At 45.9% G+C, this 25,213-nt stretch overlaps 2 protein-coding genes across 6 annotated transcripts; both read left to right on the top strand.

Annotated features, from left to right (window-relative positions):
• Positions 1-380: 380 nt before the first annotated feature.
• Positions 381-13,752, top strand: LOC130544084 (uncharacterized). 5 transcript variants are annotated; one of them, XM_057313957.1, is made up of 5 exons: positions 381-2,622; positions 3,454-3,580; positions 4,600-4,705; positions 5,349-6,019; positions 6,619-8,423. In XM_057313957.1, the coding sequence occupies exons 1-3, from the start codon at positions 2,101-2,103 to the stop codon at positions 4,608-4,610; spliced, it is 660 nt and encodes a 219-aa protein (XP_057169940.1). In that variant the 5' UTR covers positions 381-2,100; the 3' UTR covers positions 4,611-4,705; positions 5,349-6,019; positions 6,619-8,423. The 5 variants fall into 5 exon arrangements, with proteins under 5 accessions (XP_057169940.1, XP_057169938.1, XP_057169939.1 ...); XM_057313956.1 differs by lacking the exon at positions 6,619-8,423 and adding an exon at positions 12,953-13,748 and having other exon boundaries at positions 649-2,622; positions 4,584-4,705; XM_057313954.1 differs by having other exon boundaries at positions 649-2,622; positions 4,584-4,705.
• Positions 13,753-14,867: 1,115 nt separating this feature from the next.
• On the top strand, positions 14,868-22,620 carry ZNF304 (zinc finger protein 304). The gene is made up of 3 exons (XM_057313925.1): positions 14,868-15,304; positions 17,340-17,466; positions 19,167-22,620. Exons 1-3 carry the CDS (start codon positions 15,272-15,274, stop codon positions 20,984-20,986), a joined length of 1,980 nt encoding a protein of 659 aa, XP_057169908.1. The 5' UTR covers positions 14,868-15,271; the 3' UTR covers positions 20,987-22,620.
• The last annotated feature ends 2,593 nt before the right edge of the window (positions 22,621-25,213 follow it).

Below are 25,213 nucleotides of genomic sequence, written 5' to 3'. Positions count from 1 at the left end.
AACTTTTATTTCATTTATTTCTGTAACAGCATATCTTAGAAGTGTGGCTTATAAACAGATTGTTGTGGGATATTTTTCACCCACCAAAAATAACTGACTACTAATTCAACCATTTATTCCATATTCATTTCATGTGATGGTTGGGATATTTGGGTTCAAATGCATCTTCCTATTTTGTTCTTATCTTTGCTTCAGTTCTGTTTCTAATACTTTCCTTTAAAAATTTGTATAGACTATTTGCTCTCTAAACATTGCTTTTAGTTGGGAATGTATATGGTCCTATTTTATTCATGTTTAAGGTAAAAATTATAATACATGTCTTTAACACAACAGAATATAGTGTTAATACCTTTACCCTTTTCTTGCACAATATAAGGGATATTATCGAGGATTGCTTGGTAATTCTATCATTCTTCTCAACAAGGAGATATTGTTCATGTGTTATATATAGTGAATAATTGTATTAATCCACAGATGCATCTCTCTCTTGGATCTTTCCCTCTGTCAGTGCAGACATTTTACCTGGGATCACTTTCCTTTGACTTTAAATGTTAACTTCAGGATTCATTTTGTATGGCTTAGTTTTCTATTGTATTTTTCATTTTATGCCTCATTTAGTCTTATTTTGTGTTCCTTCTTGAAAAATTCTATTTTGTGGAGTATAGAAATCTATGTGGATGATTATTTTTTTGGCACCTTCACTGTGTCATTCCATGTGTTGCTCACCCACCATATACTGGATACGAGTGGAAGCAATTTACCTTGTGTTGATAGTTTCCTAGGGTTACGGAAAAGTATTTGAGCCTGGTGCAGAGAACAACACACTGTAGAGATTGTAACGGTGAGATGGCTTCAGTAATTAGATGGGGTTGGAGTTGTTGGAATAATAAAAAAGTGACAATGTAGAATGCATAGGAGAAATAATAAAATGTATATCTGATGACCAAACTGATGGATTGTGACATAAGGTGGCTGAATGCTTACTAATCCCATTTTCTCTGTCTGGACACCTGGGAGGACAACATGTCTCAGCTCTCCTTACACTTATTTTGGGACCATGTGAATGAGCTGTGGCCAACTGAATATAGGCAGAAGTGATGGTGAAATTGTGCCTTAATTGTTCTCACATTTGTACACAATTCTGGGGATATCCTCAGTTATAGATTTCACACTGTCCCAGGATTTAGTACTCCTTTGGGGGCTGCGAGTTCAGGTGATTGGCTGACGGTGACAGTGTTAAGGACAGGGCATGATGGCCTAAAGCCCCTGAGCTTCATGATCACGTATCTGTACCTGGGCCTACCTGCCCTAAGCGTCAGAAGGGCAGGACAGTGGGGGGAGACGAAGGTCCTGGTTACTGTGAACTAGATGACAGATCATGTCACAAACGTGAGACCATGTCAACTCCACTCTCTACTTAGCCCTGACAGCCGCTGGTCATGATGCTGCCAAGATCTGAATCCTGTGACCTGTAGTAATGCATGTATTGGGCAACTTGCCTCCCTGTAGTTGAAGAAACTCTCCTGCCACGCTGTTTAAGAAATAACTGAATAATAGTTCAAATCTGTGCTTTTATGTGAAATTTTTAATCAATGTCTGTGAGGCTACTTTCCGGTCAAGAAGTCGTTGTATTTTGTTTCGATAAATAATGCCAAGGATCCTGCAAAGAGGCAACCCCGACTTCGCCTCCCCCAGCAGGGTATGTTAATCCTAGCAACTAGTTACTTACTGAGAACTAACCACGTGAGAAGCCCTTTAAATCCCACGAGGGACTCAGTTCCCGTTCTAGTCACAGTAGAGCCACGGTCCCCAAACCTGGGAGCAGAAGGACTCCTTACAACAGCGCTGAACCCCCTCTGCAATTTCTCGCACACCGGGTCGGGGCGGGCCGCAGAGGTCCCCGGTCCTGCGACGCCTGGCTTCTGGGGGTGGGGCTTCGCCCCTCGCCCGCGGGATTTGTGACGCTTTTCTTTACAGGGAAACCTGGGACTCCATTTCCCCGCGCGTTCCGGCTGACCGTTGTCGTTGCCATGAAGACGGGAACGACACACGCGCGTGGGCGCGGCAGCGCTTACACTACATTACCCAGAAGCGGGTGCTATGCGCTTCCACCCCGAGCGACGGGCCGCAGACCGCCCGGGAGGGGCGTTTCCTGCGGGCGGGGGCGGGACTTCCGGCCGCGCCGCAGGAGCGCATCCCTTGGTGAGCGGCGGCTGGTCGGGCCACGACCAAGTGGACTGGAGCGCGCGCGGGGCCACTCCGGGCCGCGCCGGGCAGGAGAGTGACGTGGCGGGGACCGCCTCCGCGCCCTGGGCGAGCCGTGACGCCCCGGCTTCGGCCCCATCTCCCCGAGACTGTGTCCAGCTGTGGGACGGGCGCCGCCTGGACTGCACCTTCTCCGAGGTCTCGGCGCTCGTCGCCCAGGCCCCCGAAGGCGGCCCGGGCCTTGTGAGCATCTTACACCATCTTAAAGCGAGGCTCGGAGCGCGACCCGCAGCCGCAGGCGACCCCGCCCAAACTGAGCCCTCGGGACCCAAGCTGGTCGCCCGCCTCTCGGGCCCTACTCAGCCCACCCCGACCCCTGGAGTGGCAGGGGCGGCAGCACGGATGAATCCGGCGCAGGTGAGTGAAGGGTCACCCAGCCTCCCCTCTACCCCCACTGTCACGTCTCACCCTCCTGGTCACCGCTCCTCCTTATGGCCGATGATGGTGGTGGTACTCTATTATTTCCCATTTTCTCTGTTATGGGGGTCCCTGGGGGAGGTCACTTCTGGACCAGCATCCTGAGCCCAGGTCAGATATTATATGGGTATGCTGCCGATGCGGGCGGCCAATGGAATAACACTCGGAAGGGTGGCCGAATCACGGGAACAGGCATGTGCCAGTAGTTGGAGATGAGATTGGGTTGGTAGTGAACAGGGTCTCCGTTGCCTCTTACGGGAAGAGAGCAGTGGAATGGCACCCCCGGACGCTGGGCCTCTCCTGAAAGTTTGGAGCTGAGGACGGAGGTGGTCTGACGCAGATTTCATTCAGCAGGCTTCCCCTGGCTACAGAGTGGAGACTGTGGAAGTGAGGGAGGAGGTAGGGAGACTCGGGAGGAATGTGAACTGAGAGCTTTAAGGCCCTAGTACTGGGGGCTTATGGAAGAAGGCTGAGCCCAAGTTTGGTTGTGTCTGGGAGGCATGGTCTGAAGGACACCAGGAGAACTGGCCAGCAAGAGAGTTTGTGCCCTTCATGGAAGACCCACAGCTGACACACTATCTGCCCACCTGCCTGGCTCTGGGCCACACACAGCGATCAGAGAGACATGAGGGAGCAGGCACTAGTGGTGCCAAGACCTGGTATCTCCTCTGAGGTGGGAGGCTGGGAGGAGAGGGACCAGGGGTGGTTGTGTGAGTGGATAGACTGGGGACTCCTGTTACCTGTGGGCTCAACTGTCCCCCATCATGACAGGGCTGTGTGACCTTCGAGGATGTGTTCGTGTACTTCTCCCGGGAGGAGTGGGAGCTCCTTGAGGAAGCTCAGAGACTCCTGTACCGTGATGTGATGTTGGAGAACTTTGCACTTGTGTCCTCACTGGGTAAGGCCCTGCTTTAGTTATCTGTTGCTACATGGCAAATTATCCCAAAGCTTAGTGGGATGAAGACAAACACTTATCTCACAGTCTCTTTGGGTCAAGAATCAGGCATATCTTACTTGGGTACCTCTAGCTCAAGGTCTTTCATTACCTTGCTGTCAAGCTGTGCAAGTTTGCTGTCTCATCTGAAGGCTCAACTGGAGGTGAATCTCCTTTCAAGGTCATGCACCTGAGCAGGAGGCTGTTGGACTAATTAGTCTTTTTTTTGCTGGCTTTTGGCCAGAGCCCTCCCTCTGTCTCTTGCCATGTAGTGTTCTCCATAAGCAGATCACAACAAGGCAGCTGATTTCCACGAGCATGAGCAAGAGACAGCATCCAACATAGAGGCTGGTATTTTTGTAATTTATTCTCAGAGGTGACATCCTATCATTTTTGCCATATTCTGTTCATTAAAAGGGAGTTTTAGGTTCAGCCCACATTCAGCTGGAAGGACTACCAAAGACATGGATATCAGAGGATAGGTATTATTCCCAGTTTCCTGGACTGAGAGCCCCCAAGGGGCGGCTGTCTAACAGTACTGTCATGGTGGAGTCCCTTTCCTTGGCTCATTGGAGTAGGTGGTGTGGGTCCCAGGGCTGGGCAGTGCACACTGGCTCCTCTTCAGCAGCCCCCACCTCTCCTGTCCCAAAGCTTTGAAATGAAGGATTTAGGGGTCAGGAGTCTTGCAGTCTGCTCAGTAGATCCCAGATGGCCTGGTCACACATTGACTGGGTGTCTGTCCAAACCCCTGGTCTCTGCCCATATTCTTACCCCTTCTTCTAATTGACTTTTCCTGGGGCCTGACTTCAGGAATTGCAGGCACTGACATGGTCATTCCTTGTGAAGAACAGTGAGCTATTCCTGCAAGATGCTTTTCCAAGATTCCTTTTTAAATATTTAATCTTCTCTGTGGAGAGTGTTGCCCTGGGGTGCTGCCAGCCACTCAGCAGCTCTTCTTTCCCCTTAGGACTTGCCGTTTCCAGGTCCCATGTAGGTACCCAAATGGAGCCAGAGGGGAGCCCAGGGTGCCTGAGAAGGTAAACACAGCTCCAGCTACAGCAAAGAAGACTTGGAGGAGGCCTGGCCCTGGTGAGTGGAAGCCACGGGAATGGTCGCATCAGGGCTGGCTTCACATTATACCTGCAACCCATGCTGTATCTCCTAGTGTTCTGACGCCAGTATCCATGGCTGACCTCATCCCCCTTTTCCTTCCCCATTTGGATGCTCTGCCCACTGTCATTTCTACTCTGAATCTCAGTTACCTGTTAGTCCCTCCCCTCCGCCTCCCATCTCCACCTCATTTCTTCTCTTGGTACTCTGCAGCATTGGCTTTCATTTAATATGTCATGAGTTGTGCTCACATCCCAATTTTCCTTGAAAACTAAGTATTCTGTTCCAGCCAGATCTTCCTGGCCCTGGACAGACCCTTCTGCACAGCACTCACCTATCACAAGGAATGAGGCCTGCTGGGAGACCATTGGCAGAGGAGTGATTTGGAGACCCTGCCCCTCCTTATACCGTTCTCCATCACTGTACCCTCTCCCTGTCTCCTTCACTGTCTGACCTTTAGGGGCCTGCAGCGTACGTCTTCCCTTCCTCATCCTGATTCTAGCTCCCATGTTCTGCCAACAGTCCCATGGACTGATTCCTGGTTGTATCAGACGCACATTTGTTTTGGCCTCCATTTGCCACCAATTACGCATGCACTTCATCCACACTGATCTTCCTTCAGGTTGATGGCACGGAGTGAAGGAGGAGGCTGCACCCTCTGAGCAGGGTGTTTCTGTGAGTGTCACAGATGGGAACTCCCAAGGCAGGTCCTTCCATCCGAAAAGCTCATTCCTGTGGCATGTGTGACCCGGTCTTGAAAGACGTCTTTGCACCTGGCTGAGCCACAGGGAACACCATCTGAGCAGCACCCAAACACCATCATGTGAGTCACTGTAGGAGAGACTTCTGGTGTCGTATAAACCTTGACCAGATGCAGAAGCTGAAGAGTGGAGAAAATTTCTTCAGAAAGGAAAGGAGCCAGGCCTGATTTGTGAATATCTGCAGATCCCATGTGTTGGAGAAGGCCTTTACTTGCAGGGAGGGTGGGAAGAACTTTGTGGTCAGCTCTGGACTTTCCAGCACCAGGCTCCTCTCACTGGGGAGAAACCACACAGGGGCCCTGAGTGTGGGGAGGCCTTTTGTATATCAGATTTCCTTTAGGCAAGAAAGCACAACCTGAGACCAGAAAGCCTTCCACTTGTTGGAAGCAGCCTCACTCCAGGGTTGGTTGACTCAGAGCATCTCAAGGGACTCTTCGTTGTGGTGAACTGGGAAACATCAAGGGCCATTGGAGATGCAGGAAAGGCACCTGAGCCCAGGACACTTTCCCACAAGGAGAGTCTCCCCAGGAAGGTGAGTTCTAAGCACATTGGTGTGGGAACAGCTAATCTGCATTCAAGACTTTCATGGGAGTGAGTCTCTTGGGGAGGGAGGTTCTTTCCATGAACCACTCACACAGGCCACAAAAAGCTTCCCTGGTCTCTGGGCAGAATTTCTATAAGTGGAAGCTTAACGAATGTTGGCATGGTTGTGAGACATCAGCAGATCACGCTGAAGGGAAGCCTGTGACCACAGTGAATGTGAGAAAGCCTTTCTTGAGAGGGCAGGCCTAGGTCAACACATGAGGATGTACACTGAGCGAAGCCAGGGGAGTACTTCCCAGTGTGGGAAGGCCTTCAGCTGCAGGTCAGACCTCATGCAGCACCAGCAGATTCACACTGGGAGAGGCCTTATGAATGCAAGGAATGTGGGAAAGTCTGGGACAGCTCTGCTTTTGTCCAAAATAACTTCCCCCACCCAAGAGAGAGTCTCTTCAGTACAAAATATGTGGGTAAGCCTTTTGTGACAGCTGTTTTCTCACTCAACACTTAAGGGTTTTCCCAGGAGAGAAGGCCTGAGTGCAGTGATGTGGGAAGGCCTTCATTCACCATTTTTATTTCTGGCATTAATAGCATCCACACTGGAGGAAAACCTTTTGAGTGTAAAGATCAGCGCCTTTTGTGATCGCTCTTCCCTAACTCTGCACGAGGAGTCACAGTGACAAAAACCTTGTGGATACAGTGAATGTGGACACACTTTCAGCCCTCATTCATCCCTCACCCACTCCCTAAGTATTCATACTGGGGAGAAACCCTGTAAGTGTAAGATACGTGGGAAAGCCTTTTGCAAGTGGACTTACCTCAGTCAACACCAGAGAACTCATACTGGGGAGAATGTAACTCCTGAGGAAAATGTTTGCCAGAGGAAACATCTTGCTCGGCATCTGAGAAATTATACCAAAGAGAAACCCTGTAAGTGTCGTTGTTGTGAGAAAATCTTCTGAAGCAGATCATCGCTATCTTCTAAAAGGTCCTATTGGAAGTTGACGCAGGTCGGACCCTACTCTACAAAAGCGAATTGAAAAAGGAGAGAAAACTAGTGGTTACTGTGCAGTTACAAGACCTTCAGCTACAGTTCAGCGTTAGTATGCGCTGAAAAGCAATCATGGAATATTTTTTAAAAAGAAAAGGCATAAGGGAGGAGGAAGAAAAGAAGTAGATTTATAGAAAAATGAATACATACATGGTTTCTTTCAGGTGTCCCTGACAAACCCATGGCAATTTGTTTTCAGTTGTTTTTGTTTGGGGTGGCAGGTGGGAGTGAAGGGGCCTCATCCCTTCACCTGACTTAATATACACTCACTGCCATTCTATGTCAGGAGAGCTGGACGCTTAGAATTTTTTTCAAATATTTATCAAAATCCTTGTTAAAAAAACACTGACTCAACCAGTAAGGGTCATAAGTTTTTGTGATAAATGTGAAGTCATGATTTATGAAGCACTTCAAAGAAATTAGGGGCGCCTTGGTGGCTCAGTCATTAAGCGTCTGCCTTCAGCTCAGGGCGTGATCCCAGCGTTCTGGGATCGAGCCCCACATGAGGCTCCTCTGCTGGGAGCCTGCTTCTTCCTCTCCCACTCCCCCTGCTTGTGTTCCCTCTCTCACTGGCTGTCTCTCTCTCTGTCAAATAAATAAATAAAATCTTAAAAAAAAAAAATTAGAATACTAAAAATTTTGTTACCTAAAATTCATATCTAAGTTGCTAAGGACGTATATATGAATGGGTACATTCTCTGCAACATTTAAGACCATTTAAGGCTTCGGTTATTTATTCACTTATTTATTCTTCATTGAGATATAATGGACATATAACATCGTGTGAGTTTAAGGTGTACGACATTGATTTGATGATTTATGTTGCGGTGTGATTGCCATTGACACATTAGCACCTGTATCCTCATGGTATCCTGTGTTATCCTCTGTTCCTAGTGGTAGGAACAGTTAAGATTTAGTCTCTTGCCAAGTTTCATGTTTGTAATATAGTTTTGTTCCTTATAATCCCTTTACTGTGTATAGATCTTAAGGATTTATTTATTTACTTGTTGCAAGTATGTAGCCTTAAACAACATCCCTCCACCCAAGCTTTTGGTAACCATCATTCCACTCTCTTCCTTGAGTTCAGTTTTTTTGTTTTTCTTTGAAGATTCCACATATAAAAATACATAGTATTTGTCTTTCTGTGTTTGACTTATCTCACTTAGCATAATGTCCTTAAGGGCCATCCTTACTGTCGCAAATGCAGCATTTCCTTTTTTCTCATGACTGAATAATATTCCATTGTATATATACCGCGTCTTCTTTATCCTCTGATGGACGCGTAAATTGTTACCATATCTTGTCTCTTGTGTACAATGCTACAATAAACGTGGGAGTGCAGATATCTCTGAGATCCTGTTTTCATTTCCTTTGGATATGTATATACCCAGAAGTGGGATTGCTGTACCATATGGTGGTTCTCTTTTTAATTTTTTAAAGATTATTTACTTATTTATATATCTGAGAGAGAGAGAGCACAAGCAGGGGGATTGGCAGGCAGAGGGAGTGGGAGAAGGAGGCTCCCGGCTGAGCAGAGAGCCCAAACCTCAACCAAAGGCAGATGCTTAACCAACTGAGCCACCCAGGCACCCGTTAGTTAGTTAGTTAGTTAGTTAGTTAGTTAGTTAGTTAAAACTTTTTGGTGGGCAGCAAAGCAAGGTTTATTAAGCAATAGCAAAGTGATGGTACAAAGCTCCCAAGGAGGGAGGGGACCCAAGAGGATTGCGCCTATTTTTAATTTTTTGAAGAACCTCCATACTGTTCTCCAAAATGACTGGACCAGTTAACAGTCCCACCAACAGTGCACAAATGTTCCCTTTTCTCCACATCTTTGCTGACATTTCTCTCTCGTCTTCTTGATAGCAGCCATTCTGACAAGTGTGAGGTGATATCTCATTGTGGTTTTCATTTGCGTTTCCCTGATGATTAGTGATACTGAGTACCTTTTCCTGTACCCGTTGGCCATTTGGATGTCTTTGGAAAGATGTCTGTGTAGTTCCTCTGCCCATGGTTTAATCAGATTTTTTGTTTGTTTCTGACTTGTATGAGTTCTTTATAAAATTTTGAATATTAGCCCCTTATCTGGTAACATGGTTTGCAAATATTCTCTCCTATTCCATAGGTTGTGTTTTTATTTTTATTTTTTAATTATTTCTTTTGCAATGCAGAAGCTTTTAAGTTTGATGTGGTCCCACTTGTTGATTTTTTCTTTTGTTTGTGCCTTTGGTGTCATATCCAAAAAATCATTGCCAAAACCACTGTCTTGGAGCTTCCCTTGTTTTCTTCTAGGAGTTTTACAGCATCAGGTCTATGTTTAAGTCTTTGATCCATTTCAAGTTAATTTTTGTGAGTGGTGTAAGCTAGGGATCCGATTTCATTTCTCTGCATGGGGTTATCCAGTTTTCCAACACCGTTTGTTGGAGAGAGACTTTTCTCCATTTGATATCCTTGCCTCTCACCAAATACTAGTTGACTGTATACATGGGGTTTTAATTTTGTCTCTATTCTGTTTCATTGGTCTGTGTCTATTTTTAGCCAATACTATACTGTTTGGGTTACTAGAGCTTTGTAGTATAGTCAAAATCAGGAAATGTGCTGCTACCTGTTCTTTCTCATAATTGCTTTGGTTCTTAGGGGTCTTGCGGTTCCATACAAATTTTAAGATTGTTTCTTCTATTCCTGTGAAAAGTGCCATTGGAATTTTGACAGGGATTGTGTTGAATCTGTAGATAGCTTTGCATGTCATGGACATTTTAACAGTATTATTTCTTCCAATCTATGAACACAAAGTATCCTTCCATGTGTGTCATGAGAATCTTAAATTTTTCATTGTACAGATCTTTCACTTCGTTGGTTAAATTCATTCCTAGGTATTTTGTTGAGGAGTTCTGAGTTGGGATAAGCTGAGGGCACAGATAGGCCAGTGGGGACGCTGCTGGTAGAGCCTGAGTGGCACTCAGAGATCCCCTTAGAAGACTGGACTGTGGCAGAGCAAGGGCCCTGGGTCCAGTTTGGGCAGTTGGTGAGGGGCACCCAGAGGCAGATGCGGGCAGAGCACACTCAGACACACCATGGAACATACACAGTTTGGGAGCAGACCGTAAACACCATCACACCCAGAACTACCAAAAACATATTGGCAGGCGTGCACACCCAGAGACACACATATAGGACACAAAATCCTACGCAGATGTACACACAGATACCCACCAGGACACAGACATAAGAGCTGGGGTACCAGTATATTTATATCAACTGAAGACACGTGCACCCACAAGACAGACACAGACATAGAAGGACACCCAGAAACAAGTCCCACACACATCAAGAACAGTGCTCCCAGGGACACCTGTGCGTACCAGGCAGATGGACCCATTGGCACAAATGCATACATACAGACACCCAGGTACACACCGGGACACACACATGCAGGAAGAGTATGCAGACATCCACAGAAAGAAAATGCCGGACGCAAGACATCACAAGGACAACAGAAACGGGTACATAGCCAAAGGTGGCCTTATGCATACAGCCACTGACAGACGTGTACAAATGGTCATAAATGCAAAGATACAGCCATCCAGAGAGAGGCACACACACAAGCTCTCACTCATTCACACAGACACACATTCACAAATTCCCTAACGCAGATAAACAGATCTGTATCCACAGGAATGTGGTGATAAATGTGTAACATCTGCTTCTGAGAAAAAAGTGCATTTGGATTACAGAAGTTCATTACAAACTTCAGTGATATAAAGGATGTGAAGCATGCGACTCACAGATGGTAACAATATAGATGATGATCTCTATTGTAAGCTTCACATAGCCAATTGATTCTCAAAGAATGCTTTCATTAATTTCTCCTTTAACTCTGATGTGTCGAGATTTGTATAAAATTTCAACATAGTTGTATATTGCAACCAAGCAAATCCAATTCTGCGTGTAGACCCAATAGAAATGAGAGCATTTTTCCTTCAAAATATACAGTTGATCCTTGAACAACCCGGATTTGAACTGCATGGGTCCATTTTATGTGGATTTTTTAAAATACAGTACAGTACTGTGAATGTATTTTCTCTTCCTTATGATTTTCTTTTTTAAGATTTTATTTATTTGAGAGAGAGAGCATGAGCAGGGGGCAGAGGGGCAGAGGTGGAGGGAGAAGCAGACTCCCTGCTGAGCAGGGTGCCCCATGCGGGGCTCCATCCCAGAACCCCGAGATCATGACCTGAGCCAAAGGCTGACACTTAACCGACTGAGCCACCCAGGCACCTCCCTTATGATTTTCTTAATAGCATTTTCTTTTCTCTAGCTTACTTTATTGTAAGGATGTAGGAGGTAACATACAAAATATATTAATCAACTGTTTATGTTCTCAGTAAGGCTTTTGGTCAATAGTAAACTATTATTAACTTTTGGAGAGTAAGAGGTTATATACATATTTTCAACTTTAGGTCGGCACACCTAACCCTCGTGTTGTTCAAGGGTCAACTGTAGGATCATATGTTTATAAGCAACTTTATTAATAATAACCAATAACCTGAAACCACCCACATAGCTATCAATGGGCACATGCCTAAATAAATTATATGGTCACAAAATAGAAGAAAACACAGCAATGAAAACTGCTTCATGTAACAGTGCAGATGAATCTCCTAGAAAAAGACAGTGAGTGACAGTGATACAGGTCAGAGACAAAGTACTATGTGCTGTAACCTTGTAGAAAGGTTAAAAAACAGGTGAACCTAATATATGGTGAGAAAGGACAGTAATGGTCATCTTTCTGCAGGGCTGTTGAAAATGTCCTGTGACTTTGTATGGGTGGGGTTTATATGTGTGTTGACAAGCAAATACTTGTCAAGCCACACACTTAAGATTTGTTCATTTTATCTTATTGAAATTACACATATAGAAAAAAAATAAGTAAATACCAATGCACAACCCACAGCATAAAAAGGAGCATAGCAAGATTAGAATTTCTTTATGAACCTCACAGATTACAAATCCTCAGAGGAATCCTTTATCCAGAAATTTTGCTTTATTAATCCTTTTTTTTAATTCATAGTTTGACACCTTACATATGTATCATTAATTATAAATACATTTTATGCTTGATTTTGAAATCTATATGAATGGAATCAGTGTGCTTTTCTCTACTATGGATTTTTTTAAGCATTTGTGAATGAATGTATGCCTTGTTAATTATCATCCTTTATATGTGTTTTAAACTATTAATGTACCTATAGAATTTTATTAAACACATCTCTAAAGAATATATAGGGATGTTAGGGGTGCCTGGGTGGCTCAGTCGGTTAAGCGTCTCCCTTCAGCTCAGGCCATGATCCCAGGACCTGGGATCAAGCCCCTCATCAGGCTCCCTGCTCAGTGGGGAGTCTGCTTCTCCCTCTCCCTCTACCCCTCCTGCCCACTTATGTTCTCTCCTCTCAAATAAATAAATAAAATCTTAAAAATAATATATAGGGATATCATTATTTAGCAAAAAAAAATTCTGAGATGGCTGATATAAAAATGCTTGATGTATTCATGGACTGGTATCTTTATCCTTATTATTCTGAAACTGTTGCTTTATGTGATTTGAGTCAGTATTACAAATTACATATTTTATCTTCTCGGTGATGCTTTCTCCCTTGAAATTATTCTTTCTGATATAAATACATGGTTCACATGTGTTCATGTGTTATTTTTAAATGATTACAACAGGTGTGTTTTTCAAGACCTGTTTCAAATATTTCTGTACTGTTATATTTTAGATGTGTCTTTTGTATCCATGCTATGGTTGGACATTTTTTAAAAGATTTTATTTATTTATTTATTTATTTATTTATTTATTTATTTATTTATTTGACACAGAGAGAAAGAAAGAGAGAGAGAGAACACAAGCAGGGGGAGCAGCAGGCAGAGGGAGAGGGAGAAGCAAGCTCTCCACCAAGCAGGGAGCCCAACGCGGGGCTGGATCCCAGGACCCTGAGACCATGACCTGAGCCAAAGGCAGAGCTTAACCGACTGAGCCACCCAGAAACCCCCAAAAAACTAACTCTTGATCAGCAATGCTTTCAGAGAAAGATCTTGATCAAAAGGAGGAAATGTGAAAATTAACTTGTAAAAACCTCACTAAAATGGAGTTGGGAGGCCCGAAGGGGGAGCTCTCACTCAGTACCACTAGAAGTCAAGAATTGCCAAATACAGAGGCTAAGGGAAGAATCAACAGGGAAGAATCATCAACGACAGGACCCAACAGGAAAAGATGCACATTGCGTCTCCTACAAGAAATCGACCACCCCAGCAGCTCAACCAAAGAGAAACTATCATCATTCTGAACTCTTGCTTTTTTCCAATGGACTTCAGTTCAAAACAATCCTTCCCAACTTGCTCCTTCTCCATAGAACGGTTCTTTTCCTTTGTTTGTTGAACTAGTCTATGGTTTTTGTCACAGCTTACCTGTCCTAAATTGCAATTCTCTGCTATTCTAGAATAAACCTATTTTCGCTAGCAAAACAACTGATTTGTTTTTAAAGTCAACGGTATGAAACCATGTTAAGTCCACACCCACTTAAGGCCAAGAGCAATTAGTCTTGGTAGTCCTATGTTTTGAATCATATGGCCTGTAAGAATGTGTTCCTTGAACAACAGACCTACCTGTGCTTTCTGAAACCTTGTATATGGTGTCTTCTTTTTTTTTTTTTTTAATTAAATGCACCTAAATGTATACACGTATGTTTTATGCAAAAAATTCTAACCATCACCTATGATGCTACTACGATGCTATACCCCTACTAGGAGGGGTCCCTGACATCCTCCTACAGCAGTATATGTGAGAACTTTGTGATGATGGTTAATAATAACGACAGCTTGTACACATTTAGCACTAGGCCCTGTGTTAAGCATTTATCATTTCCTATGAAATAGGTTGTACTATTTTCCCATTTTAGTTATTAAACTTGGGGGGAAGTCATGATTTTTTTTTTTAAAGACTTTATCTGTTTGACACAGAGAGAGAAAGGGCACAAGCAGGCAGAGCAGCAGGCAGAGGGAGAGGGAGAAGCAGGCTCTCTACAGAGCAGAGAGCCTAGCGCGGGGCTAGATCGTGGGATCTAGGTCATGGGACCCTGGGATCATGACCTGAGCCGAAGGCAGATGCTTAACGGACTGAGCCACCCAGGTGCCCTGGTCATGACTTTTCAAGAGAGTTCCCCTTCTCTAGCTTAAGCTAGGGCTCTGCCCCCAGGGTTTACATGTCCCTCGGAGAACTTTGATTTTCGGTAAGTTCACAGGTGATGATGATACTGCCTGTCAGGGGCTTAAATTGGGAATCAACGAATTAGAGGAACACTCAATGATACTACACAAAGTCCCCTCCTGCGAGGCATATTCATTATTCAGTTTAAATTTCAGCCCCCAAAGCTCAGAGAGGTGAAGCAGCTCCCCCAGGATTAAAGACTGGACCACGTGCTGGAGACCTCTGAGGACGTGGCTTTGTCCCAGGTGACCACAGAAATATGGGTGCGTCCTCCTTTAAGAGGAGCTTTGGCACTACTGGACCGTATTTCTCCGTTATCTTTCTCCTCCTAGCGGCCTTCGCCCCGGGCGACTTTGCAGTTGCCAGGAAAAACCGGAATAATGCCCATTGCCTCGTGGATGCAGGGTACCAACTACATTACCCAGAAATCTGTGCTCGTCGCATAGACACCGTGCCAATGACAGCCCGGAAGAGAGGCGTTTCCCGTCTCCCCGCGCCGCTGAGGAGGGACTTCCGGCGTCGCCATCGTGACGTCTTTTGCCTGTGCCAAGATTATCCGCAGTGGCGGTAGAGGCTCCGGGACTGGGGCGGGTCCGCTTCCCACGCGGCTGTTCGGAACCGAGCAGGGGAGATCGGTAAAATACACGCCTTTGTTGCCCTCCGTGAGCCCCGTCGTGGGACCGGCTGCCTTGCGCGGAGGTGTCCTCCGGGGCTGCGCCCTTCCCGAGGCCTTCGCATCTGCACTCTGTCCTCGTACGCCCCCGGCCGCGGCGCCCTAAGCCTGTGCGCGTTTTCACACGGGGAGACAAGCTCTGAGGGCGGCGGACGCCCCAAGGTCTCCCCGCTTAGTGGAGCTTTGGGGTTCCGGCTGAGCCCGCAGGGCCTGCCCGGTTTGCCAGCTTCTCACGACCCGGTTCTGCTCACAGGATTCCATGGCGGCCCTGGCGCTGATGGACGGGGCTCAGGTGAGCAGAGGGTCCCTCAGGCCCTCACCAATTAGGATAGAGGGTGGCGTGTTCAAGCACCTTCCTCCTTTGCCTTCAACTCTCCCTGCTCTTGAGTATAAAGGCGGCGGAGGGCGGTCACTCCTGGCGGAAATGTGGCGAGGTTCCCAGTACCGGCATCGATGGGTTGTGGTGTGTGAGGGTTTCCAAGAAGCAGGAGCCAGCTGATACAAATACTTGGTGGTGAGAATGAATTAGGATTGTTCCAGGAACCAAAGGTCCCTGTTACATCTGGTGAGAACACACAGCAGGTGGTCAGGAGTCAGGCCTGGAATGGCAGCCTGAGGAGCTGGGCTTATGTTCTGATGGTAGTGGGAACCATGGAAGATTTGGAACAAAGATGGGAGATGATCTGACTTAGGTGTTAATAGCCTTTCTTCTGGCTGCAGAATGGAAAGATGTGGGGGTGGCATGGGGCTGGGCAGGGAGACCAGAGTGGAGCTTACCTCAACAGACCAAGTGAGTGTTGATGGTAGGTGGACCAGAGCGGCGGCAGTGGAAGTTAGGGAAGTGTATGAGTTTGGTATCTGCTCTTAAAGTAGGGCCCACTATGAGACATAGTGATATTCTGGGACTGTTTACTTTTCCTTCTGTCTGCATTTGAGTCTGGAGACCATAAAGGGGGGCCATTTCTAGCCCAGCATTCTGAATCCGGGCCAGGAGTTATATAGAGAGGTTCCTACTTCTGGCAGCCAATAGGATGAGGACTGAGGGTGGATTGGGCCCAGGAACAGCGTAGTGCAAATGTTGGAAGGTAAGATTGAGTTGGGAGTCTTCAAGGAACCACAGATCTTAATTGTCTGTTGGGAATAAGGTCAGGAGTCAGGCAGGAATGGCAGGCTGAGGAGCTGGGCCTCATTCTGAGGGTGATGAAAGACATGGGAGATTTGGAGCAGAAGAGAGAGGTACCTGACTCAGATTTTAATGGACTCCCTTTGGCTGCTCTTTGGTTGAGAACAGAGTATGGGTATGAGTGGGGCACTTACTGCAGTAGGCTGTGAGTGTTGATGGTAACTGGCCCAGAGAGGTGGCTGCGGAGGTGAGAAACGTTGGTGGATTTTGTATAGCTTTTAAAGCATGGTAACCAGATTTTCTGGTGTGGAGGGTGAATGAGAGAAAGGGATAAGTCGTGGGTGACCCTGGGGGTTTTCGTTTGTTGTTTTGTTTTGTTTTCTTTACCTGTTTGAGTGATGGAAATGCCATCAACTGAGATAGGGAAGCTGGTAGCAGGAGTAATTTTCTGTGGTAATATTGGAAAGTAGGCTTTTCTCTTGTTTAGTTTAAGAAGTCCCAGAGACTCCTTAGTTGAGACGTCAAGCTGGATGCAGGTTTTTAGTTCTGGAAGAGGTACTGGTTGCAGAAGTTCAAAAGGTGGTAGCCAGTATGTGCAATGGGGTGGAGTTGTGGGCTACATTTAGGAGGAAGTATCTCCAGGTCATGGCGGCAATGCAGCTAATAACAAGAAAGTTGAAACTTGGGACTGAGGACTGGGTCTCTTGCTTAGGCACTGGGTGACAGTGGTGCCTCTCACAAAGATACATGAGCTCTTCCCACATACCATGTGCAGAGTGGCATGGGGGGGTGTGCCCTGTAGGTGCATATGTTGTGGACCAGGAAGTTGGTGGTAGTGGTGGTTCCAACCGGGAAGAAGGTGGTTCAAAGAATGATGTACATGTTGGGAGAAGCATGAACCGATGGCCTTAAGGTTGTGTCTGGGAGGCCTGGTCTGAAGGACACCAGGAGAACTGGCCAGCAAGAGAGTTTGTGCCCTTCATGGAAGACCCACAGCTGACACACTATCTATCTGCCCACCTGCCTGGCTCTGGGCCACACACAGCGATCAGAGAGACATGAGGGAGCAGGCACTAGTGGTGCCAAGACCTGGTATCTCCTCTGAGGTGGGAGGCTGGGAGGAGAGGGACCAGCGGTGGTTGTGTGAGTGGATAGACTGGGGACTCCTGTTACCTGTGGGCTCAACTGTCCCCCATCATGACAGGGCTGTGTGACCTTCGAGGATGTGTTCGTGTACTTCTCCCGGGAGGAGTGGGAGCTCCTTGAGGAAGCTCAGAGACTCCTGTACCGTGATGTGATGCTGGAGAACTTTGCACTTGTGGCCTCACTGGGTAAGTCCCTGTTTTATCTATTGGTATATGGCAAATTGCCCTACATTTAGAGGCTTAAAGCAGTAAAAAATCATTGTTTCAGTGCATCAGGAACCTGGTCACAGCTTACCTGGATCCTTTTTGCTTAGGCTTTCTCATGAGGTTTCAGTCAAGCTGTCAAGCCAGGGCTGTGTTCTCATCTGAACAACAGCCTCAGGAAGAATCCACTTACAAGCTCACTCATGTGGTTGTTCACAAGATTTAATTTCTTGTGGCTTGTTGAACTGTGAGAATTAGTTCCTCTCTGGCTGTTGACCAGTGGCCTCCCTTGGTTCCTTGTCATGTTGGCCTTTCTGTAGTGGACCTCCTAACATGGAAGCTGCCTTCCCTCTGAGCAAGTGAGTAAGAGAGAATGCTCGGGATGGAATCCGGTCTTTTTCTAACCTGACCTTGAAAGTGACATCCCATTATCCTTAGAAATGGGTCAGGCAGTCCAGCCTACAGGCAAAGGAAGAGGCTTACACAAGGGCAGGAATACTATTCCCAGGGCCATCTTAGAGGCTGCCTTCCACAGGCCCTCACATTCCCTCCAGTGTCCCTTGGGTTTAGTTATCCCCTTGTTTCCAAGAGGCAGCTCTTTTTGTCCAGCCAGCTCAGTGACTCTTCTCCCTCCCTTCTTTGGTTCCCCGAGTAAGGAGGGCTGTGGGTGCCAGGGCTGGGCTGTGTGTAGTCTCCCCTACCTTGCTGAGCAGTTCCAACACTTTCTGCCCAAAGTCTTGCAGGAATGGGTTAGGGGTTCAGGGCTGTTTCAGTCTGTTCAGCGGGTTCAGCATGGCTTGTATACTCCCTGGCCAGGTAACTCTCCAGATCCATGGTACCTTGGTGTCCCAGGTTCTGCCCTCATCCCATAGCTGACATTTCCTGGGGCCTGAGCATGCCAGGAATTACAGGTACGGCTGTGGTCATTGCTCGTGGATGTCTCAGGGCTGTTCTGCTAAAACCTCCCTCGAGGTTCTGTTTTTTAACATTTAATTTTCTTCTCTGTGATGCGGGTCTGCCTGGGCCATTTATCTGCCCTGTGTTTTCTTGACAACTTCAGATCCCATGTGGTGGGAGGCCCAGTTGGAGAGGGGCAGGAAGTCCTGGGTGTCTGATAGGGCAGACCTGACTCTCGCCACAGTGAGAGAGACCCAGAGATGGTCTGGCCTTGCAGAATGGGAGCTGGGGGAGTGGCATGGTAGTGCTCGGTTCAGATCATACTTTCAGCCTGCCGTGTGTTCACCAGTGTCTCATTCATTTTTCTCTGCTCTGCAGTGCTGGCTACTTTCATGTGGAATGAGTTGTGCACATATCCTTAAACAATCCTTAATAACCAGATACTTATTCGCAGTCAGATTTTCCTGGGCCCGGACACATCTTTCTGCACAGAGCTCAGCTGGCACCAGCAGCCAAGGCCCTACTCCATAGAGGAGTGAGCTGGAAAACTCTCCTCTGTTCCCAATACCTTGTACCACCATTGTGTCTACCCATCCTTTCTCCTTACTATTAACTTTAGAAGCCTGGGACCGACAGTGGGCCTTTCCTCGCTTTGATCCTGGCTCCCTTGTCCCACCAGCAAGCCAGTGCCCTCATTTTTTGGTGTTTCACACACACGTATGTGATGGGGCTGCAGCTGTTCACCAAAGTCAACGTGTACCTCACCATCCTCTTTCTGCTTTCAGGCTGTTGGCGTGTAACAGATAATGAGGATACTCCTTCTGAGCAGAGCGTTTGTATAGGAGTGTCGCAGCTCAGGACTCCCGAGTCAGGTGCATTTATCCAGAAAGCCCACCCATGTGAGGTGTGTGACCCACTCTTAAAAGACATTTTGCACTTGGCCGAACACCAGGGATCACACCCCCTGCAGAAACTATACACACATGGCCCGTGTGGGAGAGGATTCTTGTTCAGTGCAAACTTTTACCAGCACCAAAAGCGATATAGTGGAGAGGATCTCTTCAGAGGGAATGCTGGTGGGGCCTCATATATGAAGAGCTGTGCAGTCCACATGTTAGGGAGACCCTTTACTTGCAGGGAGGAAGGGGTGGACTTGGTGGACAGCTCTGGCCTCTTCCGTTGCCAGACTCCTGGCCATGGGATTATTCCATGCAAAAGGACTGAGTTCATGGAATCTTTCCTGCACAGCGCCAGTCTTGGCCAACACCAGGGAGACCATGATGGACTGGTGCTTTTCAGTTGCATTGACAATGGGAAGGGCTTGCTGAATACCTTTACTCTCCTTGGCAACCAGATAAGTCATAGTGAAGTAAGACCTTTTAGATGCCTACCATGTGGAAATATGTCCAAGGAGAAATTAGCACTTAATCACAGAAGAGTGCACAGTGGAGAAACATCACATGTGTGTAAAGAGTGTGGAAAGGCCTTCATTCACCTGTCTCACCTAAAAATGCACCAGAAATTTCACAGTGGAAAAAGACATTACACATGCAGTGAATGCGGGAAGGCCTTCAGCCGCAAAGACACACTTGTTCAGCACCAGAGAGTTCACACTGGAGAAAGGTCTTACGACTGCAGTGAGTGTGGAAAAGCCTACAGCAGAAGTTCCCACCTCGTTCAACACCAGAGAATTCACACTGGCGAAAGGCCTTATAAGTGCAGTGAATGTGGAAAAGCCTTCAGCCGTAAAGATACACTCGTGCAGCACCGGAGATTTCACACTGGAGAAAGGCCTTACGAGTGCAGCGAATGTGGGAAGTTCTTTAGCCAAAGCTCCCACCTTATTGAGCACTGGAGAATTCACACCGGGGCAAGGCCTTATGAATGCATTGAATGTGGAAAGTTTTTTAGCCATAACTCAAGCCTCATTAAACATCGGAGAGTGCACACAGGAGCAAGGTCTTATGTGTGCAGCAAATGCGGGAAAGCTTTCAGCTGCAAAGACACACTTGTTCAGCACCAGATAATTCACACTGGAGCAAGGCCTTATGAGTGCAGCGAATGTGGGAAAGCCTTTAGCCGGAAAGACACACTTGTGCAGCACCAGAAAATCCACACTGGAGAAAGACCTTATGAGTGTGGTGAATGTGGGAAATTCTTTAGCCATAGCTCCAACCTTATTGTACACCAGAGAATTCACACTGGTGCGAAGCCTTATGAGTGCAGCGAATGTGGAAAATGCTTTAGCCACAATTCCAGCCTCATTCTACACCAGAGAGTTCACACCGGAGCAAGGCCTTATGTGTGCAGTGAATGTGGAAAAGCCTACATTAGTAGCTCCCACCTTGTTCAACACAAGAAAGTTCACACTGGAGCAAGACCTTATGAATGCAGTGAATGTGGGAAATTCTTTAGCCGAAACTCTAGCCTCATCCTACATCAGCGGGTTCACACTGGAGAAAAGCCTTATGTGTGCAGCGAATGTGGAAAAGCCTACAGTAGAAGTTCCCATCTTGTTCGGCATCAGAAAGTTCACACTGGAGAAAAGCCTCATGAATGCAACAGTTTTGGTGGTCCTTTAGCTACATCTCTGGAACTTGTTTAGCACCAGAAAGCTCACACTAGAGAAAGGCCTTATGAATGCAAAAAGTGCTCCATCTCCTCGTTCGACCTGATAGGATTCACAACTGAGAAAATCTCTCTGAGTACCCTTTGTGAGGGAACCATCAGCCGGCAGGTGAACCTTGTACATTCATACAGGTACCATGGAGAGATTCCCAGTTAGTACCACATAGGTGGGAAGTGAGGTGCATTGCACTTTCTAAAGTATCCAGGGCTCTTGACAGAGTTATATCACTGCCAGTGCCTGTGGCGGAAGCCATCTCATTGCTACCAGCTGTTAAAGGTCCCATGGTGTGTGTCAGTCACTCCAGTATGCTCAGGGAAGGCAGACCCCTGTGCTCCCCACTCTGTTCTCTGGAGGGAATCATGAGTGTTCTGAGCCCAGTGAGGTCCTCACTTCCTCCCCCATGACTGGATTCTGGGTGGACATGATCCAGCTCTGGCTAAGAGGATCTGAACTGGAGTCTGCTGGGGATTTCCAGACAAGATTTCTCTTCATGAACAGTGTTGACTGTAAACATAATAACCACAAACTCATTTGTCTTCTTCTAAATCACCCATCTTTAGAACTGCTTGCCCCATGCTGCTCTGAATAGTGCAGTGACACAGGCCTGCTCTGGCAATCTTTACTCTGGTGTGTGGTGGGATCTATTCACTGTGTGGAATGGATTAAGAAAAAGTTGGGTTCTTCCACCATGAAGGGAGGAACACCTGTTGTCTGCATCTACTGTGTGTGCCTCAGAAGGGTCAGCAGGATGGCAGAGAACAGATCGCAGTCTAGCTGGCCTAATTTGCATTGTGCCCAGGGTTTGCTAGAAAAGAGCGAAGAGCTTTGTGTGCCTCATCGTGTGGCCTGAAAGGCAAGATTTCCTGTGAGCCCAGAGTTCATTTCTGAGGAGGGCATAGTTGGTGTGAAAAATCTCTGGTGCTTCTGGAAACATGAATCGGGTCTCTTGTTCCTGGGGACTCTCCCATACTCCCCAGCACTTTTGAGGGATTTCTGTCTGCTAGATCGGCATAGGAGCCAGTCCCCGATGTCCAGAATCCCATGGGCAAGCGTCATTGACTGGAAGGCCCATGGGGCAAGGTGGGGCTCGTAATTGGTACAGAACACAGATTATGGAGTGGGGATGAATGTGGCCAATGAGGATATGTGTCTTTTCTAGCAGAGGCATCTTCAAATGTCCATATGATTTTTGTGGGATGAGAGTATAGAAATTCTCAGGACCTTCGACATCTGTATCTCCTGTGGCCAAGGCCACTGTCAGTGTCTAAAGGTTTGTGGATTCCTGTACCTCCCTGGGCTGTTGATGTTATGGCCATCACTACACAGGCAGGAACCTCAGCACGGACGTAAGAGAGATCCGAGGATAGGGCTTCTCTGACCCAGCTAGCATTCCTAGTGACTGAAGTGGACATGGATTTCATTGCTGTCCAGTTTTTGCTGACATTGAGTCAGGGTTCATCCTAAATTGGGAGAGGGATATGGGAGAACCAAAATAGTTGGCAGATGTGACTTTCTAAGAGGGATGGTAAATAGGGACTTTATGGGGAACATTTAGTTCTCAACTTTATCACGGTATGATTGACATGAAATAAACTGCACATATTAAAGTATGAAATGTGGGGCGCCTGGGTGGCACAGTGGTTGAGCGTCTGCCTTCGGCTCAGGGCGTGATCCCGGCGTTGTGGGATCGAGCCCCACATCGGGCTCCTCTGCTGGGCCTGCTTCTTCCTCTCCCACTCCCCCTGCTTGTGTTCCCTCTCTCGCTGGCTGTCTCTATCTCTGTCAAATAAATAAATAAAATCTTTAAAAAATAAAAAAATAAAAAAATAAAGTATGAAATGTGTTGTTTCAGCATGTGTATATACTTGTGAAACCATCACCACCATCAAGATAATGAACATATTCAACACAACCAAAAGATTCCTTGTGTCCCTTTATAATCCTATTGTCTCAGTCTTTCTAATACCCCTTCCCACAATTCATAAACAACAAGCATTTTCTAGAATTTTATGTAGACAGAATCATGTGGTATATACGTTTGGGGAAGTGGGGACTCTCACCCTTCTCACTATCCATAACTATTTTGAAATTAATCCATCTTGTTGCATGTATCAATAGGTTGTTCATTTGTCTCGTTGAGTATTATCCCATTGTATGCATATACCACAATTGTTTTATCCATTCAGCTACTAGTGGATGTTTGGGTTGTTTCCAGTGTGGGGCTGTTACAAATAAAGCTGCTCTGAAGATCTGTGTGCAAGTTATCACTTAATAGCATTTCGTTATATAAATATACCAGAGTTTGTCTGTTCACCTACTGAAGGACATCGCGGTTGCTTCCAAGTTTGGCAGTTATGAATAAACCTGCAATATACGTTTGTGTGTAAGTTTTGTGTGAATGTAAGTTTTTATCTCTTGGGTTCTAGCCAAGGAGTGTGATTTACTGGATGTTACAGTATGTTTAGATTTATAAGAAACTGTCTTTTCTTTTCTTTCTTTTTTTTTTTTTTTAAGATTTTATTTATTTGAGAGAGCACAAGTGGAGGGAAGGGCAGAGGGAGAGGGAGAAGCAGATTCCCTGCTGAGCAGGAAGCCTGACATGGGCTCGATCCCAGGACCCTGGGATCATGACCTGAGCCGAAGGCAGACGCTTAACCGACTGAGCCACCCAGGTGCTCCTGTAAGAAACTATCTTGCAAAGTGGCTGTACTGTTTTGCATTCCCACCAGCAATGAATGAGAGTCTCTGTTGCTCCATATCTCGTCAGGATTTGGTGGTGTCAGTGTTTTCAAACATGGCCATTGTAATAGGTGTCATTATTGCTTTAATGTAAAATTCCCTAATGACGTATGAATGTCATTTTCATATTCTTTTAACACTGTCTTTTGCAGAGAAGAATTTTAATTTTAATCAAGTTCAAATCAACCAGTTTTTCTCAAGGATTGTATTTTTGGTGTTGTATATAAAGCATTGCCAAATCCAAGGTCACCTGCGTTTTGTTCAATGTTGTTGTCTAGGTGTTGTGTAATTTTGTGTTTCGCATTTAGGTCTATTATCCATTTTGAGAAAATATTTGTGCAAGTGTAAATTCTGTTTCTAGACCATATTTTAGAAAGATTTTATTTATTCATTTGAGAGAGAATGCACAAGCCGGGGGAGGAGCAGAGGGAGTAGGAGAAATGGACTCCCCGATGAGCAGGGAGCCTGACATGGGGCTCTGGGGCACCATCCCAGGACCCCTAGATCATGACCTGAGCGAAAGGCAAACACTTAACCTTTAATTGACTGAGCCACCCAGGCACCCCTAGATCAATTTTTTTAAACATGAGGATGTTCAGTAGTTCTAGCACCATTTGGTGAAAAGACTATCCTTTCTCTACTGAATTGCCTTTGCTCCTCTTTCAATAATCAGTTGACTGTATTTCTACTGATCTAATTCTAGACTCCCATTTTTTTTTCCGTCTATTGAGATAATCATGTGGGTGTGGGGTGAGTTTTGGTGGGGGAGGGGTGATTTATATGGTATAATCCATTAATTGATACTCAGGTGTCAAATTAACCTTGCATTTCCTGGGACAAATCCCACTTGGTCATGATGTATGAACCTTTGTATATGTTGCCAGGTCAGTTTTCTGATGCTTTGTTAGTGTATTTTGCATCTATATTGATGAGAGATAACAGTTTTGTAGATTTCTTGTGGGATCTCTGTGTGACTTTGCTATCAGAGAAAATCTGACCTCAGAAAAAGTTTGGAGTGTTTCTTCCTTCATTTTATGGAAGGATGGAAGAGTTTTTGAAAGATTAGTGATATTTCTTTAAATATTTGCTAGAATTCCTTAGTGAAAGCGTTTGACCCTAGAATTTTCTTGTGGGAAGACTTTCAATTCATTTTTGGTCAAAATTTGCTTAATACAGTCCTACATAGATTTTCTACTTGTGTCAATTTTGGATAATTGGTGTGCTTTAAGAAATTTTTCCATTTCAACCAAATTGTCTGAGACGATAAAGATTTTTATAATATTCTCTTATATTTTCAATTTTTGAAGGGTCAGTAGTATCTTCATTCCTGCTTTTGTTGTTTTCTTTTCTTTGCCTACCTCACATTTTGTCAATTTCGTTGATCTTTCGAAAGAATCCATTTTTCATTTCATCAAATTTTTAATTGAAGAATAATTGACATACAATGTATTAATTTCAGGTATA

Source organism: Ursus arctos, unplaced genomic scaffold (assembly GCF_023065955.2).
Source record: "Ursus arctos isolate Adak ecotype North America unplaced genomic scaffold, UrsArc2.0 scaffold_19, whole genome shotgun sequence".
NCBI classification, from domain to species: Eukaryota; Metazoa; Chordata; class Mammalia; order Carnivora; family Ursidae; genus Ursus; species Ursus arctos.
Note: the sequence above shows the minus strand (reverse complement) of the source record. Positions and strands in the feature narration are given on the sequence as shown.

What these genes read in the sequence shown, in the direction of transcription:
- LOC130544084 (XM_057313955.1), top strand. Translation starts at nt 2,101, where the DNA reads ATGCGCTTCCACCCCGAGCGACGGGCCGCAGACCGCCCGGGAGGGGCG. An exon ending in CACGGATGAATCCGGCGCAG is followed by an intron (nt 2,623 to 3,453) that starts GTGAGTGAAGGG and finishes CCATCATGACAG; the next exon opens with GGCTGTGTGACCTTCGAGGA. An exon ending in TGCACTTGTGTCCTCACTGG is followed by an intron (nt 3,581 to 4,583) that starts GTAAGGCCCTGC and finishes CTTTCCCCTTAG; the next exon opens with GACTTGCCGTTTCCAGGTCC.
- ZNF304 (XM_057313925.1), top strand. Translation starts at nt 15,272, where the DNA reads ATGGCGGCCCTGGCGCTGATGGACGGGGCTCAG. An exon ending in CGCTGATGGACGGGGCTCAG is followed by an intron (nt 15,305 to 17,339) that starts GTGAGCAGAGGG and finishes CCATCATGACAG; the next exon opens with GGCTGTGTGACCTTCGAGGA. An exon ending in TGCACTTGTGGCCTCACTGG is followed by an intron (nt 17,467 to 19,166) that starts GTAAGTCCCTGT and finishes TTCTGCTTTCAG; the next exon opens with GCTGTTGGCGTGTAACAGAT.